We start from the raw sequence: 20513 nt of genomic DNA, 5'->3' as shown, positions 1-20513 counted from the left end.
TTTCTAGCTGAGTCACTTGATGAGTATCATCATCCTCCCAAGTTGTGTGCCCATAAAAAAAAAGACACACAGGAAAGGGATAAAAATGTAACGGCTCTGGCTCCCGAGTGAATGAAAAGAGCAATCAAACACGCTGTCATCAAAGCCCAGATCAAAACAGAGAGAACAAGTCACCAAGTAGCACTTTTATATCCTGTTCCTAGAAAGATTTTGGCAGGCATGGTAAAACAAACAAACCACGCTCACATGGAAATGACACTGTTATCCTTGGGAAGTACTTTGAAATCTGGATGCTCAGCAGCTACATCATTTTCATACCCATATCCAAGTACCTTTACATCACTTAGGTGATTAAATACCTATCAGAAGAGTCTCTGCTTACCTGGACCATCCAGAGCACGTGCCACTAAACATTAATCAGCATTCTTAAAACTTGAATCATGCTGATAAACCGGTCCCCATGCAGGGATCCCATCACACCACATCTATCACTGCCATATGCAAATGAGTTGTGAGCAACATGGACAGTGCTTGACTCTGGGACCTAAAAGCCTTTTCCAAACCATGTAGTAAGTTGTGTTGCCAGCCTAACAGACCTTGCTATGAGAGCTGCAGACGTCACTGCATCGGTCCTTGTTGCAAGCAGGATGGGATCTTAAAACACAGCCCTCATTTTAGCTGAGAGATTATTTTCAAATAGTTAGAATTTATCACCTATTTCTCAAGGTTGTAATGAAGCCCCATTGCTGTGGCACAAGTCACAGAATCACAGAGTGGTATGGGTTGGAAGGGACCTTAAAGCTCATCCAGCTCCAAACCCTGCCACAGGCAGGGACACCTTCCACTGGAGCAGCTTACTCCAAGCCCCTGTGTCCAACCTGGCCTTGAACACTGCCAGGGATGGGGCAGCCACAGCTTCTCTGGGCACCCTGTGCCAGCGCCTCAGCACCCTCACAGTAAAGAACTTCTTCCTTATCTCCAACCTGAACTTCCCCTGTTTCATTTTCAACCTCTTACCTCTTGTCCTGTCCCTACAGTCCCCAATGAAGAGTCCCTCCCCGGCATCCCTATAGGCCCCCTTCAGGTACTGGAAGCTGCTCTGAGGTCTCCACGCAGCTTCTCTTCTCCAGGCTGAACAGCCCCAACTTCCTCAGCCTGTCTTCATACGGGAGGTGCTCCAGCCCCTGATCATCCTCGTGGCCTCCTCTGGACTTGCTCCAACAGCCCCATGTCCTTCTTACGCTGAGTACACCAGAACTGCACACAGTCCTGCAAGTGGGGTCTCATGAGAGCAATGGGGTAGGATCAGTTCCTTCGACCTGCTGCACACACTGCTTTTAATGCAGCGCAGGATACACCTCATTCCTAAGCTGTTACCTAAGATCCTCTGCTCCTTGTTACAAGTACCATTGTAGAGCTGACCTTAGTTCACAAGGTTTATCCATGCAAAGACATTTCTGGCAGACAAGCTCAATTCTCTAAGCATGGCAGCATTTAACTTCAAGTGAGGGAGCACACATTCTGTTACACTGTTGTTCAACATCTGCGTTGCTGACATGGACAGTGGGATTGAGTGTGCCCTCAGCAAGTTTGCCGATGACACCAAGCTGTGTGGTCCGGTTGATACGCTGGAGGGAAGGGATGCCATCCAGAGGGACCTTGACACGCTTGTGAGGTGGGCTGATGCCAAACTTATCAAGTTCAAACATGACAAGTGCAAGGTCCTACACCTGGGTCGGAGCAATCCCAGGCACAGCTACAGGTTGGGGAGAGAAGAGATTCAGAGCGGCCCTGCAGAGAAGGACTTGGGGGTGCTGGTCAATGAGAAAATGAACATGAGCCGGCTGCAGTGTGCGCTCGCAGCCCAGAAAGCAACCGTATCCTGGGCTGCATCAAAAGGAGCGTGACCAGCAGGGCGAAGGAGGTGATCCTGCCCCTCTGCTCTGCTCTTGTGAGACCTCACCTGGAGCATTGTGTGCAGTTCTGGTGTCCTCAACATAAAAAGGACATGGAACTGCTGGAACAAGTCCAGAGGAGGCCACGAGGATGAGCAGGGGCTGGAGCACCTCCCGTATGAAGACAGGCTGAGGAAGTTGGGGCTGTTCAGCCTGGAGAAGAGAAGCTGCGTGGAGACCTCAGAGCAGCTTCCAGTACCTGAAGGGGGCCTATAGGGATGCTGGGGAGGGACTCTTCATCAGGGACTGCAGTGACAGGACAAGGGTAACGGGTTCAAACTTAAACAGGGGAAGTTTAGATTGGATCTAAGGAGGAAATTCTTTCCTGTGAGGGTGCTGAGGCACTGGAATGGGTTGCCCAGGGAGGTTGTGAATGCTCCATTCCTGGCAGTGTTCAAGGCCAGGCTGGATGAAGCCTTGGGTGCCATGGTTTAGTGTGAGGTGTTCCTGCCCATGGCAGGGGGTTGGAACTGGATGATCTTGAGGTCCTTTCCAACCCTAACTATTCTATGTGTTCTATGATTCTATCAATGTAAGAAAGATGTTGATTAAAGTCTAAAATCACCTTCTCTCACATCTCTCACTTGAATCAAAAGGCAATACACAAAAATTCAGAGCAGGTTGAATATAAAGCCTTTTCTAAAAAGAGTTTCATTCCCAAGGTTTGATGTATTCCTCAGTAAAAAAAACCCAAACAAAACAGATTTCTCTCTTTTTCATGTATCAGAGGAGATTTATTACAAAGATACTTTTGCCCTATTTCAACTTTAAACACAGAATGTTTGGTCTCCAGTCACTGGTCATCCAACCTGCACTTCAAATAAGTCCCAGTTAAAACTCAGGGATTCACCATTTCTTCTTGACTTGATTGAACATCAGCAGATGAAGGTTTCATGGCAGTTTCTCTTGAAATCCCACTTTTACAAGCTTGGATCTCCCAATAAACCCCAGCATTTCTCACCATACCCTAAAGAAGTACAAGAATGTAACCACGCTACAAAGACACACATCTTTCACTTTGCAAAGCACTCAGCAGTGACTAACATAGAGAAACATTGAGAACTCCTCAGTAAGCACTTGGGATTTCACCACCAGCAGCATTATGAGAGTCTTCTGTAAGGAGCAGCACAAGCAAACTCGGAAGGTGAAGCCAACACAAGTCATTCTGGATCGGCAGCTGAAAAACAAGAGCTGGGTGTTTGCTCTGCTCTAAGGTAGAATCAGTTCCTTTACAGATCAGTAGTGAAAACGAAATGTACAACATTTAAGATCCCAGCTATCCAAAAAGAACGACACAAGGGTTTAGAGACTTGGGCAGACTGGTAAGAGAGGAACATTTCCAGCAGCTGACAAAGACTTGCATGGAAATCACAGCTGGATGAAAGTCATTCTCCAGCTGAATTCCTGATCCCAACCCAAAACTGTTACAAGTTTAATCCAATTAGCACAGAATTTGAGGCTTCTTTTAAATGGTTACACAGCCATCAGCAGCCTTGTCTTCAGAACTCCAGGAAGCAAGTGTGAATAGAAAGGTAAGCGTCATAGAATCACAGAATTCCAGGTTGGGATGGGCCTCAAGGATCATTTGGCCCAACCTCTCTAGGCAAAGCATGACCTCGACCAGATGGCTCAGCACCCTGTCCAGCCCAGTCTTAACAGTGTCCAACACTGGGGAGTCAACACTTCCCTGGGGAGATCATTCCAGCAGCTGGTTGTCCTCAGTGTGGAAAATTTCCCTCTTGTGTCCAACTGGAATGTCCCCAGCAGTAACTTGTGCTCATCACCCCTTGTCTTCTCCATGGGACTCCTTGTCAAAAGGGAGTCTCCATCTTCTTTGTAGCCACCCTTTAACTCCTGGCACATGGGATCAGGTCTCCCCTGAGCCTTCTCTTCTCCAGCTGATCAGTTGCAGCTCTCTCAGCCTTTCCTCACACTCTGCCCAGCCCTTGGATCATCTTTGTGGCCCTTCTCTGGCCCCTCTCCAGCCCATCCACACCTGTTTTGTGCAGCAGAACCAAAACTGAACACAGCATTCCAGGGGTGGAAAACTGACAAGAAAAAACCTGTCAAACAGAACTGCCTGATAAAGGAGTCCATAAAAACATGGTGTGGGTCTTGACCAACTTTAAGCTTAGGTCTAAAATAAAGACCTATTTAGACTTGAAGAAAAAGCAAACTCCATTTGTCCTCTTGTGAGCTGATACCTGGATCTCATATAGGGTGAGGATTCAATGAAGTTTCATTCCTTGAAGCACCCAACCCTTTAGTATAAAGTCCTATGAGCAAACTCATGTTTTGACCTGTTAAAACCATTAAAACACCCACCCCTATCAACATAATTCTTTTAATTGCAAGAAACAGTTATAACTTTGGGGCTGTTGCAGCTTCATAGGGGGAGCCAAGACTGCACCACAGAATCATTAGGGTTATGAGAGACCTTTAAGCTCATCCAGCTCCAACCCCCTGCCACAGGCAGGGACCCCTTCCACTGGAGCAGCTTGCTCCAAGCCCCTGTGTCCAACCTGGCCTTGAGCACTGCCAGGGATGGGGCAGCCACAGCTTCTCTGGGCACCCTGTGCCTCTGTCAGAAGGTAACAAAACCCCACAGCACACATATGGAACTACCCACCCTTGGGCTACCTTTAAATCCTCTTTTTAGTGAGAGTCTCGGCTTAACACAGAAGGAAGAAACTTCATGCTCTTATTTTTCCATTTAAATATTTTCACTACAAGTCACCATTCATTAGTGTCTAAATCTTTCTGAGCTCTGGCCTCGGTTATAATTTGCAGCAATCAATTGTAATTATGGAACATGTGAAAAGCATTTAAATCTGAATTACTTTCAAATTTCATTCATTGTGCCATTTTTCAGGTTTTACAATACAAAAGGAATGCAAATCTCCAGCAGCCCTGTATGTGCACTTGAAAAACCTCTTCTGAAGCTAACAGCACCCTTCTTTAAAACTTCATGCAATCTTCCTTAGTCTCCTGATCTGTCTGCACAACCCTGCAAGAAGGAGCTGCCACAGCCGAGCACTAAAATCAGCTGAAGGTAAATGAGCAACCACCAAAATGAGAGGTAGATACACATGCCAGAAATGAAATATCCCAAGTGTTTCTGTGATTCTCAGCCCATCTTTGTGCTATCTCATGTTTTGTTAGTTTTTAAGTGCCCACTCCATATTAATAATAAGAAGAGAAGGCTCAGGGGGGAACCTGATCACTCCCTACAGGTGCCTGACAGGAGGGTGGAGCCAGGAGGGGCTGGGCTCTGCTCCCAAGGAACAAGGGATGGGACAAGAGGAAGCGGCCTCAAGCTGCCCCAGGGCAGGTTTAGATGGAGCTGAGGAACAATTCCTGCCCCAGAGGGTGCTCAGGCATTGGAACAGGCTGCTCAGGGCAGGGCTGCAGGCACCGGCCCTGCAAGGGTTCACACCCCGTGGAGACGAGGCCTCAGTGCCATGGGGCAGGGGTGGCCTTGGCAGTGCTGGGAACGGTTGGACTGGGTGAGCTTAAAGGGCTTTTCCAACCCAGTTGATTTTTTGTTTCTATTCTATGATTCCATATTTTGTTGAGCTAACAGGTAATTTTAAATACCCTGGGATGTGTTCATCATGAACATTTCCCCTTCTAATGCACACTTATTAATCACTCATCACTCGCTATCACTTGCAGTTTTGTTGCCCATTCTCAACACTATTTGAGCCACTAGCACAGAGTGCCCAGAGAAGCTGTGGCTGCCCCATCCCTGGCAGTGCTCAAGGCCAGGTTGGACCCAGGGGCTTGGAGCAAGCTGCTCTAGCGGAAGGTGTCCCTGCCCGTGGCAGGGGTTGGAACTGGATGAGCTTTAAGATCTCTTCCAAACCAAACCCTTCTGGGATTCTATGCTCTCCACAGCAGTGCTTCCCCTGAGGCTGCATTCGCTGTCTTTCACCTTGAGCTTTTTTAAACCAGCTCATTCCTGGAGTCTTCTTCCCTAGAGATATCCATGAACCATCTCTGACACAAGCCTGAGCCATATGCTTCAGCTGACCCTGCTTGAGCAGGGAGCTTGAACTTGATAATTCCCAATGGTCCCCTCCAACCTTAACCACTCTGTGATCTCCTTCCTGTTTTCTTGGCAAGTAAGATTAATTGCCCATCCCATCAAAAGAATAATTAAAAGTTAGGAATTCCACTTTATTTATACCAGTGACCAATACCCAACTTCACCCAATCTATATTGGTTCATCACTTTCAGGTTTCTGATGCTGCTTCCCCTCTCAACCCATGGCCACTTTGGATGCTGACTCATGTCGAGTGGTTGGGTGATGCACTCCTCAATGCTCTTCTCACCCTGTGACAGGGAGGGTTGTCAGGGGTGTGCAGAAAGCAAATCCACTCCTCAGCTGGTCCTAACTTAACATCAACAGCAAGAACACAGACCACTGGCAACATCAGTTTGCATTAACGTGTTGGGCTGAAGACTGCAACGGCTCAAACCACACTCCATGGCTCACCTGGCTCCTGCTGCCACAAATAATGTCAAAGAAGGGCTGAGTATGATAGTTCCTATTTTTGGTCACATCAGGTAATAGAGCTGTGGAACACAAGTCAACCACTTTAATCTGTGACCTCCTGAAAGACTTTGTACCTGTCAAGCATGAACCACCTACCCATACTTCAGAAGAACTATCCATGCTTTCAAAGAGAAAACAGCAGAAGATTTTTCTTTGGAGAATAATATAACTATGAAATTACAATTTCATAAAGTTGACCAAAACCAGATGTAAAAGCTCCTTGCTTCTGATTCTCTAAATCTTTGTTCAACTCTTTAATATGTGGTACTCACTGTGTTCCACTCCCATGCTCCAACATGAGTTTGGGTATTATTCCCAGCTGTATTTCAAAGCTTTTTCAGCAGAGGATTTAACTCTGGCAGCTCAGCATCCTTCCACATCCTAGGCTGCTCCAGCACATCATTTCCTAACATGAAAGTTTTGCCATGTTTCTTCTTTATTGCCTGCATTTCACCAGGGTTTTACCATGTAGCTCTCACTTTGGATGCTTTCTTACACTGCTGCTAACTCCAAGAACACCACACCACAAGCTCTGGGATCAAACTAAGACTTCCACACTTCTATCACCCACTAATGAATATGCCCTTTGTGAAGCATCCCAACTTGTTCTCAGGAGGAAACCATTCTAATCCTGGGAGTCATTAATACTAAAAGGCAGTGAACATACCCTGGCACTTGTGCTACCAGATAAGCTGGAGATGAGCTGGAAAGCAGCCAGAGCAGCACCAGAGGGACACTGAGTGGAGAAGAAAAATCAAGTGACTACTTAGAGGCAAACTTCATTCGGAAAACTACTGGGTCAGGATTTTGCCAACCACAACTGTTAGGATAGGAAAACAGGTTAAAACAAGCAAAAAAAGGCACGGAGCTTCATGCTGATAACCCCCATTTTCTGGGAAAAGGGGATTTTTAAGGCTAGGACTGATTGCTTGTTATCAATTCTTCAACTATCACTTCAGCCTGGGAGTTTAAGGGGAAACAAATGCTTTTCTCTAAGGTACTACAATATCTGAATTATCATAATGGAAAGAAATCAAATGCTAAAGCACAGCTGCTGGAACACAGGAGTCTTTAGAAACAGCCCTTCCCTCATTTTGAGAAATGGTTTGTTTTCCCCAGACCATTACAGACATTAACAGGGTCACTATTTCTATTGTAGTTCTGAGAAATTCTCTGCTGCTCAAGCTCCAAGAGCTTTGTTTGGCTCTGGGGAAAGAGAAATAACTCTCTCATGCTGATGGCACACTGCATATATGAGAGACAAATGTTAGAAGGTAGTAAGTTCTCATTAAAGCTAAAATGTAGAACAACAGAAGCAAAGGAGTGTTCATTGATTTGGGGAGAAGAAAGAGAGGAGAAGGAGTAATGAAATAAGAGGAAAGATCACCTTAGTGTTATAAATGGCCACAGATCTTGCTATTCCACAACTGGAAGAAAGTGTGATCTTCCTGCAATGCTGGCAGTAACAAAGAATATAACACAGCTTTGTGTGAGTTTTATTGTTTCTCAATGATTTGAGACAGGATACAGATAATGGACATGGAGCTGCTGGAGCAAGGCCAGAGGAGGCCACGAGGATGATCAGGGGCTGGAGCAGCTCCTGTATAGAGACAGGCTGAGAACGCTGGGGCTGTTCAGCCTGGAGAAGAGAAGCTGCGTGGAGACCTCAGAGCAGCTTCCAGTATCTCAAGGGGGCCTATAGGGATGCTGGGGAGGGACTCTTCATTAGGGACTGTAGTGACAGGACAAGGGGTAAGAGGTTCAAACTGAAACAGGGGAAGTTCAGGTTAGATATAAGGAAGAAGTTCTTTACTGTAAGGGTGGTGAGGCCCTGGAATAGGCTGCCCAGAGAAGTGGTAAATGCTCCAATTCCTGGCAGTGTTCAAGGCCAGCTTGAATGGGTCTTGGAACAATCTGTGGAAGGTGTCCCTGCCCATGGCAGGGGGTTGGAACTGGATGATCTTAAGGTCCCTTCCTACCCAAACCAGGCTGGGATTCTATGATTTATTCATCACCTTTCCATCTTCTGCCCCTGTTTGCCAGTTCAGTCCTTCAGTAGCTCCCATCCTCTCCTTCACCCCACACAAAGGAAGTCTTTCTGTCGCTGTCTTCTGCCTCCAGCAGGATGGTATCACCAAGTCACTAAGGAGGTTCTCTTTCCCTCCTCAAAGCTACCAGGTTTCTGCTTGAGGGATGCAGTCTATCAGCTACTGCAGAGCACAGAAACACCACAAATAGTTATTCTGTTTTAATCTTCGTCTCAACAATACCATGTGCCTTCCAGAAGTTCTTCTCAGGCCATAAACAAGCTATTCTTAATATCACCTTCAGGACAGCCTCAGAAGTGGCTGTACCAGGGAGCAGGCACTAACACTTGCACACACATATCTATCTAACTGTTATTACACCAGACAATACTACCTGGAAGTAAACTCAAGCAAGAGGTTACTACTCCTCAGCTTCTGCAGCCCTCTGAAGGTGGCCAGGTCCAAGAGCAATGACTGTTGGCCAGAACGCAACTTCCAGCGTAGGTGTGATGATGGTGTCACACAGGACTCACTTTGGTGGTTAGGAAATTCCCTGATACAAATACACCACAACACAGTCTGAGGCTTCTTCAGTAAACATCACCTCACCCTGACCAGAAGAATTTCCACCAACATTCCAGGTTCTTGTACTCTTGTCCTGAAATAAGCCTTGGAGCAAGTTGCTCTAGAGGAAGGTGTCCCCGCCCACAGCAGGGGTCTGGAACTGGATGAGCTTCAAGGTCCCTTCCAACACAAACCATTCCATGACTCTGTCATGACACATTACTACAATGTATCATGACTCTACCAAAGAGTCACATCAAACCCTGTAACTTGTGATCAGCAGTACACAAGCATGCTTGATACCGTACATTAAACACAAGAAAAATCAATCACACTAACAGAACACACTGCTTCTCCACCCTCTTCTTTAGAAACATACCTAATCTTAAGCTTGAAAGTCTGTCCAACTCCTTGTCATTAGATCTGGTTGGCTTCTACTTGCTATTTTAAGCAGCTGAAAGCTTCAGGTATGTTTTTCCCATACAGATACTCAACAGCAGTTTAAGTCAATGTTCACTGTTAATGTCTTCAGAGAATGGTGAGAACCCTTAAACTTAATGCTGTAAAGTTTCCAGGTATTCCAATGCCAACAAAAACACCTGACATAACCCATTGGAACAAGTGGCTTCAGCAGCTAAACTCACTTGAAAAGAGAGCTGATGTTAGAGGTCTACAAGATTTAAACAACATACAGCAGACTGTAAACTTACTGCTTTGAAGCTCCAAAGACAATACATGTTTCAGTTTCAGGTATTCTCTACTGATATAACCTAAAGAAATTATAAATGGTTTCCTTAGGGTTTCCACAAGCCTTTACGCTCAGTTGATGATAAAGACATGTCCTGGGTTCAGCAGCAGCAGTCATTTTTCTCCTTCTTAGTAGCTAGTGCAGTGCTATGTTTTCATTTTTTGGCCTGGGAACAGCGCTGATAACGCCGATGTTTTCAGTTGCTGCTCAAATGTTTGGTCTGGCCAAGGACTTTCTGAGCCTCATGCTCTGCCAGGGAGGAGGGGAGGCCGGGAGGAAGCAGAGACAGGGCACCTGACCCAAACTGACCAAAGAGGTATTCCATAGCACAGCACGTCATGCCCAGGATGTAACAGGGAGTTACCTGGAAGGGCAAGGACTGCAGGGTTGGACAAGGGATCAGTCGGTGCTCAGCTGGGGGGAGTGAGGCGAGTTATTGATAGGCTGGTGCTGAGGTGTTGTATTCTTTCCTCCTGTTATTTCCTTTATCATTGTTATCACTGGTGGTAGCAGTAGTGATTTGTGTTATACCTTACTTACTAAACTGTTCTTACCTCAACCCGTGGGAGTTGCATTCTTTTTGATTCTCCTCTCCATCCCTCTGGGTGTAGGGGGAGGACAAAAAGGGGGGGAGTGAGTGAACGAGCTGTGTGATTTATGGCTGACTTTGTTTAAACCACGACAAGACAGAATAGGGAAAGGGGAGAAAAGCTTTACCAAAATTTTTGCCATCCAGAGGGACCTCGACACGCTTGTGAGGTGGGCTGATGCCAACCTTATCAAGTTCAAACATGACAAGTGCAAGGTCCTACACCTGGGTCGGAGCAATCCCAGGCACAGCTACAGATTGGGGAGAGAAGAGATTCAGAGCGGCCCTGCAGCGAAGGACTTGGGGGTGCTGGTCAATGAGAAAATGAACATGAGCCGGCTGCAGTGTGCACTCGCAGCCCAGAAAGCAACCGTATCCTGGGCTGCATCAAAAGGAGCGTGACCAGCAGGGCGAAGGAGGTGATCCTGCTGGAAAGTAGTGAAGGGGAAAGGGACCTGGGGGTCCTGGTGGATAGGAGGATGACCATGAGCCAGCAATGTGCTCTTGTGGCCAAGAAGGCAAATGGCATCTTAGGGTGCATTAGAAAGGGAGTGGTTAGTAGGTCAAGAGAGGTTCTCCTCCCCCTCTACTCAGCCTTGGTGAGGCCGCATCTGGAATATTGCGTCCAGTTCTGGGCCCCTCTGTTCAAGAAGGACAGGGAATTGCTTGAAGGAGTCCAGCGCAGAGCCACAAAGATGATTAAGGGAGTGGAACATCTCCCTTATGAGGAGAGGCTGAGGGAGCTGGGTCTCTTTAGCTTGGAGAAGAGGAGACTGAGGGGTGACCTCATCAATGTTTACAAATATGTGAAGGGTAGGTGTCAGGATGATGGAGCTAGGCTTTTTTCAGTGATATCCAGTGATAGGACAAGGGGCAATGGGTGTAAACTGGAACATAGGAAGTTCCACGTTAACATCAGGAAGAACTTCTTTACTGTAAGAGTGACAGAGCACTGGAACAGGCTGCCCAGGGGGGTTGTGGAGTCTCCTACACTGGAGATATTCAAGGCCCGCCTGGACAAGTTCCTGTGTGATGTACTGTAGGTTACCCTGCTCTTGCAGGGGGGTTGGACTAGATGATCTTTTTAGGTCCCTTCCAACCCTTGGGATTCTGTGATTCTGTGATTCTGTGATTCTGTGATCCTGCCCCTCTGCTCTGCTCCTGTGAGACCTCACCTGGAGCATTGTGTGCAGTTCTGGGGTCCTCAACATAAAAAGGACATGGAACTGTTGGAACAAGTCCAGAGGAGGCCACGAGGATGATCAGGGGACTGGAGCACCTCCCATATAGAGATAGGCTGAGGAAGTTGGGGCTGTTCAGCCTGGAGAAGAGAAGGCTGCATGGAGACCTCAGAGCAGCCTTCCAGTATCTGAAGAGGGCCTATAGGGATGCTGGGGAGGGACTCTTCATCAGAGACTGTAGTGACAGGACAAGGGGTAACAGGTTAAACAGGGGAAGTTTAAATTGGATATAAGGAGGAAATTCTTTCCTGTTAGGGTGGTGAGGCATTGGAATGGGTTGCCCAGGGAGGTTGTGAGTGCTCCATCCCTGGCAGTGTTCAAGGCCAGGTTGGATGAAGCCTTGTGTGGGATGGTTTAGTGTGAGGTGTTCCTGCCCATGGCAGGGGGGTTGGAACTGGATGATCTTGAGGTCCTTTCCAACCCTAACTATTCCATGATTCTATGAAAATGGACCTACTGCCATCTGCATGTCATCAGATCTTTTTATTCAACACTTCAATTGAAGCCAACACGTAAAGAGTGGTTTTATGATCGTAACTCCAAACAAACACAAGACATTCACAGAATCACAGGATGATAGAATGGTTTGGGTTGGAAAGGACCTTAAGATCATCCAGTTCCAACCCCCTGCCATGGGCAGACACCTCACACTAGACCATGTCGCCCAAGGCTCCATCCAGCCTGGCCTTGAACACTGATAGGGATGGGCCATTTACCACTTATTTGGGCACCCTCACAGGGAAGACCTTCTTCCTTGTATCTAACCTGAACTTCCCCTGTTTCAGTTTGAACCCATCTCCCCTTGTCCTATCATGCTGTTATCAAGTTAAAATCTTCTAGGCTGGGTCTGGCAGGATGATTGCCAAGAGTCAAAGGAGATAAAGATGCTTAAGCTGCAGTGGGAATATGGAAGAATGCCTCAGACTGGAAATCCCAACCAAAACACACCCAGTGTTTTCAAGACCACCTTTAGCACCATCATTATCAGCAAGATTTTGATGCTGGATTGTTATACGGCAGAAAGAATAACAAATCCAACCCATCCTGTTGAGCTGAGCTAACACAGCCCCGCACCCTTCGGAAGATGCCATCACCTCCAGGAGATGCTCCTCCATTCCCATACTGGGGAACCGGCAAAGAGCAAGTGGGTTGTGTAGTCATCTGTAAAACTGGATCTCTTCTGTGCAAGCTGAACATTGGGCTAATATTTTCAGTCACAAGAAACCAAGTGCTTAATTATCATTTACACCAATCCTCCAGCTATTTACCAACACAAATGAGGTGGGATTTGATACCATGGGTCCTTAAACAGCCCTAAATACAGATGCTCCCCTCCATCACATACATCTACTATTCAGACTGTTGCAAGTAAAATCTCTCAGTTAAAAGACAGTGTATTTTTGTTAGAACAAGGAGAAAAAGTATTGGTTTCCTGTGACGGTTTGGTCCAGTTTGTCCAGTTTCGCCTTTGGTAGAGATACAGCACTGAGGCATACTGTAGCATGATCTGTACTGGTACCTCAGGTTTGCAGCTAAAAGTAGAGTAATACAGAAGCAAGGACATCTCCCAGCTCTCCCAAGTTCCACTTAAAATCATATACTGGGTTGCTGTCATGGTTTTGGCTGGGACAGAGATAATTTTCTTCATAGTAGCTGGTATGGGGCTGGTTTGGATCTGTGCTGGGAATAGTGCTGATCACACAGGGATGTTTTAGCTATGGCTGAGCAGTGCTCACAAAGAGTCAAGGCCCTTCCTGTTCATCACACCACCCCATCAGCGAGTTGGGAAGGGACACAGCCAGGACAGCTAACCTCAACTGACCCAAGGGATCTCCCACACCATAGGATGTCAGCTCAGCACACAAAGCTGGGGGAAGAAGAAGGAAGGGGAGGGTGTTAGGAGCGACAGTGTTTGTCTTCCCAAGTCACCATTATGTGTGATGGACCCCTGCTGTCCTGGAAATGGCTGAACACCTGCCTGACCATGGGAAGTGGTGGATCAATCCCTTGTTTTGCTTTTACTTTACCTGTTAAACTGTCTCTATCTCAATCCATGAGTTTCCTCACTTTTACCCTTCCGATTCTCTCCCCCATCCCACGAGGGAAGAGTGAAAAAACTGCTCTGTGGGGCTGAGCTGCCAGCTGGGGTTAAACCACAACCATCCTTTTCGGCACCCAACATGGGGCTTGAAGGGTCTGGGCTAAAGACAGGTTTGATTAGAATGTTCTAGCTCATATTTATAGCTGTTCTTACTGTTCAGCTATTAACTTGCAGGCTCCTTGCTTGCCATGGGGCCCACTTGCCTTGCTATAAATTCAAGTCTAGCGCTTTTTGCTTTGCTGTTCGCTGTAGTGGTGCTCATCTCACTCTGCTTTGCTTGGGAACACTTGGTAACACCAGTGGCCATGTGCCTAGGCTGGCAGATGACCAGAGTATGGCTGCTGTGTCTGTGCTGCTGTACCTGGCAGGCTGGAACTCCAGTGTCAACTCCAATCAAAAGGACTGTCACCTGTGGGAGAGTTCACCTGGGAGCAGGACACCCTGAAGCTGTGGATGAGTCCACACTAGAGCAGGTCCATCTCAAAGCATCTGTGGCCATGGCTATGTGTGATGCAGTAGGTGGACCTCTGAAGGGACTGTGGCCCAAGGGTAAGACCATGCTGCAGAAGGTACCAAGCAAGCAAGTGGCTTGGCTGGTACCTTCCTTGGCATCCTTGGCTGAAAACAAGTCCAAGCTGAAGCAGGGGCAAGGGGAGGAGTTCATTACAATGTTAAACCCTACAGCCTGGGCCAAAGGGGCCAGGGATGGAGACTGCAATAGAATACCTCTAAATTGTTGTAAACCAGGATTTGAGTTGCATGTTATAGGAATTACTATAACAGGAGATGGAGACTAAAGTCATAGACTGAATTAACCCAGTGGACATTTTACAGACACTTCAAGGGGTGACACATAAACTAAGGCAAAGATAAATGTATTATATCAAAGGATGAGAAGGGTGGTAGCTTGTGAGGATATACTGGAGAGTATGGAACCTAATATCAGGTGGTATGGAATAAGGGGTGGAGAATGTGGTTTTGGCTGAGATAGAGTTAATTTTCTCCTCAGTAGCTGGTATGGGGCTACGGTTTGGATCTGTGCTGGGAACAGTGTTGATCACACATGGATGTTTTTGCTGCTATTAAGCACTGCTTACAAAGAGTCAAGGTCTTTCCTGCTCCTAACACCATCCCAACAGCGAGTGGGCTGGAGATGCACAAGGAGTTGTGAGGGGACAGAGGCAGGACAGCTGACCCCGAATGACCCCAGGGATATCCCACACCATAGGATGACAGCTCAGCACATAAAGCTAGAGGAAAAGAAAGGGAGGGGGATGTTGGGAGTGCTAGTGTTTGTCTTCCCAAGGCACCATTACATGTGATGGAGCCCTGCTGTCCTGGAGATGGCTGAACACCTGCCTGTCATGGGAAGTAGTGGACGAATCCCTTGGTTTGCTTTTGCTTTACCTGTTAAACTGTATCTCAATCCATGAGTTTCCTCACTTTTACCCTTCCAATCCTCTTCCCCATCCCACCAGCGGAAAGTGAAGAAACTGCTCTGTGGGGCTGCGTTGATCATAACAGTTACTCTTCAAAGAACTCCCACAAGAAATTCTGAGTTAATCCCATCACCATCCTGACAGACACTCAACTTTGGTCTCTCTCAAGAAGACCATCACCACTGCAACCCAAGTCACAACATTGTACATACAGCAAGAATCACCATAGGATCACACAATGGCTTGGGATGGAAAGGACCTTAAGCTCATTCAGATCCAACCCACTGCCATGGCACTTCTAAAGGCAAGATATTCTTCATAAAATCAAACCTTAACCAGACAGTTTTCAAATGAGCCACCAGCCAGGAAGTTCAGCTATTTTATCATAAAGCCTTCATAAGAAGCAGCCTATTTTCACACCTCCCAGCTGATCCCACAATTCAACAGCGAAATCAACACCACACATTCCTCTTTTCCTATTCCAGCCTGATTTACATCACCCCCCAAATCCCAAAGAGCATTTCAAATTGGTTCGTGCACTTTAAGACAAGACCATACCTGTGTACACACAGTTAAAACATCTCACCCCTATTAATACAAGTTCATTTGATATCAAAACTTGTCAAACGACTACAGGAAGTTGTTCTTATTTGAGCACTGCTATCATGGCTATTTGTCTTGAAATTCTTAGGTAGGAGAGATAATACAATAAAGTTCAAGTGCTGTCTGAGCCTTAAAAACCTAAAATGCCTCTAAGAAATACTTGATAGCTTCCTTCTTGTCAGCACATCTGCTCAGCATCCTTGCAGCATCCCTGCTGTAAGGGAAGTTATGCCTTATACCCTTAATAATGGGCAAGTTCTTTGCTGTAATTATTAACAAGAATGAAAATATGAGTGTTCTACAACTACTGAACAATATACGAATGAGCTCCTGGTTCTCCTTGAGGCTCCTAACAAAGAAAACGACCTCTACTGATCTCTCGCAAGAGTAATTCTTGAGACAAGACAATCTAGGCCGTGTTTAAAAACACATGACCAAAAATCCACCCCAAAACCAATGCTGGAACTGCTTAACATCAAAACAGGGTTAAACACCCCCGCAAACTACTGATTCCCTTCCTTCATTGCAAAATTAATATGGGCAGGAGCTCAAACCAGCCATTACTTCAGAGCAGCCCTCCAGTATCTGAAGAGGACTACAAGGATGCTGGAAAGGGACTGGAGTGATAGCACAAGTAGTGATGGGTTTAAACTTGAACAGGGGAGATTTAGGTTGGATATTAGGCAGAAGCTCTTCCCTGTGAGGGTGCTGAGGCACTGGCACAGGGTGCCCAGAGAAGCTGTGGCTGCCTTGTCCCTGGCAGTGTTCAAGGCCAGGTTGGACACAGGGGCTTGGAGCAAGCTGCTCTAGTGGAAGGGGTCCCTAACAGTGGCAGGGGAATAGAACCGGGTGAGCGTTAAGGTCCCTTCAACCGAAACGAGCCTGGGACTCTATCATTCTATTGAGATTTAAAAGTTGCTCCAGATACAAGAAAATCAGAAAATAAAACACTCCATACGTTCTGTAGCTATTTGCTCTGATTTTATATACACTGTCAATGCAAATCCACTGTCAAGCAATGCTGGTATCAAAAGTGAAACTGTATAGAACTGAAATCAAAATCCCTTTTGCTATCCAAGGAAAACTACATACAGTTGGTAAATAACAGATGTTCAGCAGAAAAAAAGACCACTTTCATTTTCAATCAATGTTTAGCAACTTTATGACTTGTACACTTAAAAACAGCACTTTGAAGACTAATGGAAGTAAATATTATGTAGAGAAATCCAGTCATGACAAGCACTATCCCAAAAGCATGATTTTCCCACAGGGCAGCTGCAGAGTCCTGCCCCTGGGTCAGGGCAATCCCAGCACAAACACAGGCTAGGGGGACTGGATGGAGCAGGCTGAGGAGAAGAAGTTGGGGTGTTGGGTGAAGAGAAGCTCCCCATGACCCGGCTTCAGTGTGCAATGGGGCCCAGAAGCCCCCCATGTGCTGGGTTGCACCCCCGGAGCGTGAGCAGCAGCTCAGGGAGAGGATGCTGCCCCTCTGCTGTGCTCTGGGGAGACCTCCCCTGCAGCCCTGATCCAGCTCTGGGGCAGCAGCACAAGAGGGACATGGGGCTGTTGGAGAGAGGCCAGAGGAGGCCATGGAGATGCTGCGAGGGCTGGAGCAGCTCTGCTCTGGAGCCAGGCTGAGAGAGCTGGGCTGGGGCAGCCTGCACAAGAGAAGGCTCCTGAAGGGGAGACCTGAGAGCAGCTCCAGTGCCTAAAGGGGCTGCAGGAAAGCTGGAAAGGGGCTTGGGACAAGGGCCTGTGGGGACAGGCCAAGGGGAATGGCTTGAACCTGCCCGAGGGGAGACTGAGATGAGCTCTTAGGCAGAAGCTCTTCCCTGGGAGGGTGCTGAGGCGCTGGCACAGGGTGCCCAGAGAAGCTGTGGCTGCCCCATCCCTGGCAGTGTTCAAGGCCAGGTTGGACACAGGAGCTTGAAGCAAGCTGCTCTAGTGGAAGGTGTCCCTGCCCGTGGCAGGGGTTGGAGCTGGAGGAGCTTTAAGGTCCCTTCCAACCCAAACCACTCTGGGATTCTATGAATGAATGTCCCAAGTTGTTTTTTCAAATAGAAACTGTTTGAAAGGTGGAAATCTAACCCTGATGAAATGCGGGCCTTAAGGTCCCTTCCACGCTTGATACCAAACATTAGATACAAGAAAAATCAATCACATTAACAAACACACTGTTTCACTACTCTGTCCATGAGGAATATACCCAATATATGCTATACGATACCAGGTAACAGAAACCAGCATCCCAATCCAAGCCCCATGAGCTGGTTACCAACTTGTAACCAAGAAAACCCCTGTCAACCCATAATGAAAACTCCATAATCCAAGTCACTGGAAAGCTGTTTAGAACATGGTTACGTAGAAATCATTGTCCTAGTGACACATGCATCATGCAATGAAAGCCATCAGGATTATACTTGTTAATCAAATGCATATGTTAAAACACAGGTCACTATCTCACACCTTCATTTGAATTTATACTGCAGTTCACACAAGAAAATTATCTTACACACCCACTCCTATCCCATCACAGAGTAAAAGCATCAGCTTTCTTTACAGACATCTCTTTAAAAGATGTCTTTTCATTAAAAAATCAAACAAAAAAGTATGTTGGTGGGTTTTACAAGTAAGTTTTGCAACAGTTCAACAAAACTGTGCTGCTCCTGATGTGTCCTTTATATAACGTTAAGAGGTAAAGGGCTGCTGGGGAATTGACTATAAATACCTGTTTTCCAGAAAGTCAACCCTGTTTTTAGAAGTTAGTGGATCTCAGCTGTCTGTTTTATACTGATCAGACACTGGACAACACGAGGAGACAACACATTAATCCTATTTCACTGTATTTCTGCAGTGGCTGTTGTGAACTCACAGATAGGACAACTGCACTCTGCACAAAACCCAACTTCCTTTATATAAGGAAGTCCCTACGTCCCGATTTAAACACCCCCCCTTGAAGACAAGGAGGGTTGGGTGGGGAAGGAGGGGAGAATGAATGTGTTTGGGGGGAAAAGCAGGGGCTGTTGGACCAAAAGCAGCCCCGAGCTGGGCTTCTCCAGCAGCAGGAAGTTTCTATGGGGCCTGGCCGAGCATGCGCCGTGAGCTCCACAGTCTCCCTATGTGGCAAGAGTGCAGAGGCAACAACCAAACCAATAACAGAGACAAGAGAGCAAGAGCAACAAGCACCTTCTCCTCTATATTCCGACTGCAGCCTCCATAAAGCCCTCCCCAGGCTTGGACAGGGCCCTCCCACACCCATGGCTGGGAGCAGGAATTAAGGAGTCTGGCAACCAAATCTGCTACTGGAGAGAGGGGGAGAGGGGAGGAGGAGCAGCTTGAAAGGGAACAGCCGAGTGTATAACCCATCCCTCCACCTCACACAGCTCAGGTGGCGGTGGGGAAGGAGGAAGCAGTCAGATTATATCCCCCCCCCCGCCCCCAACTACAAGAGGGGACGAGAGGGAGGAGAAGAGAGGGATGGAGGTGGCACACAATGGCTGACTGGTGGTAGGGAGGAGATGGCCTACAACAGCAGTCATGGGGAGGGCGCAGGGCTTCTCTGTGCCTCCCCCTCCCCATTCCTCACCCCACAGAGAAGGAAGGAGGAGGGGTTGAAGGAGGATCAGGACATTGCCTTCTGTGTGTGTGTGCGTGTCCTTCTTGCTTTAGGGGTGAAGGAAAAACGGACACATAGGAAGGGTGGGGATGGAGGGGGGGGGGAAGGCTGAGAAGCAACACCTCCCCCCCCCCCCCCAAGCTGTGGGGTGGGGAGGAGATGGAAGAGCCCCAGTGCCAGGGTGAACAAAAATAGTTATTTCAGCTTATCCTCCATTCTGCAGGAATCCCACCCGCACGGAGCACGGGAACAGACTCAGGGAAACAAGAAGGGGGGGGGGGGGGGGGAAGGAGGAAAGGGGGGTCACAGCCGACACTGACAAGGGGGAGGACGGGAAGGAGGGGAGGAAAGGTCCCTCACCTCCTTGCCGTGCCCCATAGCGGGGAGGCAGCTCCCCCCACAGACACAAACAGCTGCTCCCCCCCCCCCCTAAAAAAAGCAGGAGAAGGCTCCCCTCCCCCCGGAGCGCCGCTCCGGGAATCCCAGGCCCCTCCTCTCCCTCAACGCGCTCCACCCCCGGGGCCGGGAGGAGGCGGGGGGGGGAATAGCCCCAGTCCCCTACTTCACCCCCAGCACCGCGGCCCCCCACCTTCCACCGGTCATACAGAGTGCGTGTGGGGGGGGGTGGTGGGTGGGCTGAGGTAACCGGGCCGCTCACCCTGATCTCCAGGCTCCTGCGGCGGCTGCAGGACGCGCTCCAGCTCGGGGAAAGGCAGCTCGGGCAGGTCCAGTAAAGCCCCGTAGCGCTCGAGGAAGGAGCAGACGACGGCGAAGTTAGGCCAGGAGCCGGGGCAGCACGGGCCCGCCGGAGGAGCGGCAGGCGGAGATGGGGCCGGAGGAGCCGCCGCCGCCGCCGCCATCTTGGACCTGAGGATGGAGAAGGCGCTGAGGGGAAAGAGGGGGGAGCGGGGGAGAGGGAGGGAGGGGGCGCTGCCGAGCCGAGCCGCCAGTATCCCACAATGCACCGGCGGAACAGCGAGGGGCGGGGGGGAACGGCGGCCAGAGCGGCGCACGGACGGCTGCCCTCCGCCGCGTGCGGCAAGGGGAATGAAAACAAGGCGGGGCTCCCCC

General features: G+C 48.2%; 1 protein-coding gene across 1 annotated transcript in view; it reads right to left on the bottom strand.

Moving 5' to 3' along the window:
* The window catches only part of RSF1 (remodeling and spacing factor 1), a 57375-nt gene extending 36912 nt beyond the window's left edge, over positions 1-20463 (bottom strand). Inside the window, exon 1 of the mRNA XM_065678867.1 lies at positions 20101-20463. Within this exon, the coding sequence (XP_065534939.1) occupies positions 20101-20302 (202 nt within the window). The 5' untranslated portion in view covers positions 20303-20463. The remainder of the gene's footprint in view (positions 1-20100) is intronic.
* Between the last annotated feature and the right edge of the window lie 50 nt (positions 20464-20513).

This window comes from Lathamus discolor, chromosome 4 (genome assembly GCF_037157495.1).
Source record: "Lathamus discolor isolate bLatDis1 chromosome 4, bLatDis1.hap1, whole genome shotgun sequence".
NCBI classification, from domain to species: domain Eukaryota; kingdom Metazoa; phylum Chordata; class Aves; order Psittaciformes; family Psittacidae; genus Lathamus; species Lathamus discolor.
This window is presented reverse-complemented; position numbering and strand designations above follow the sequence as displayed.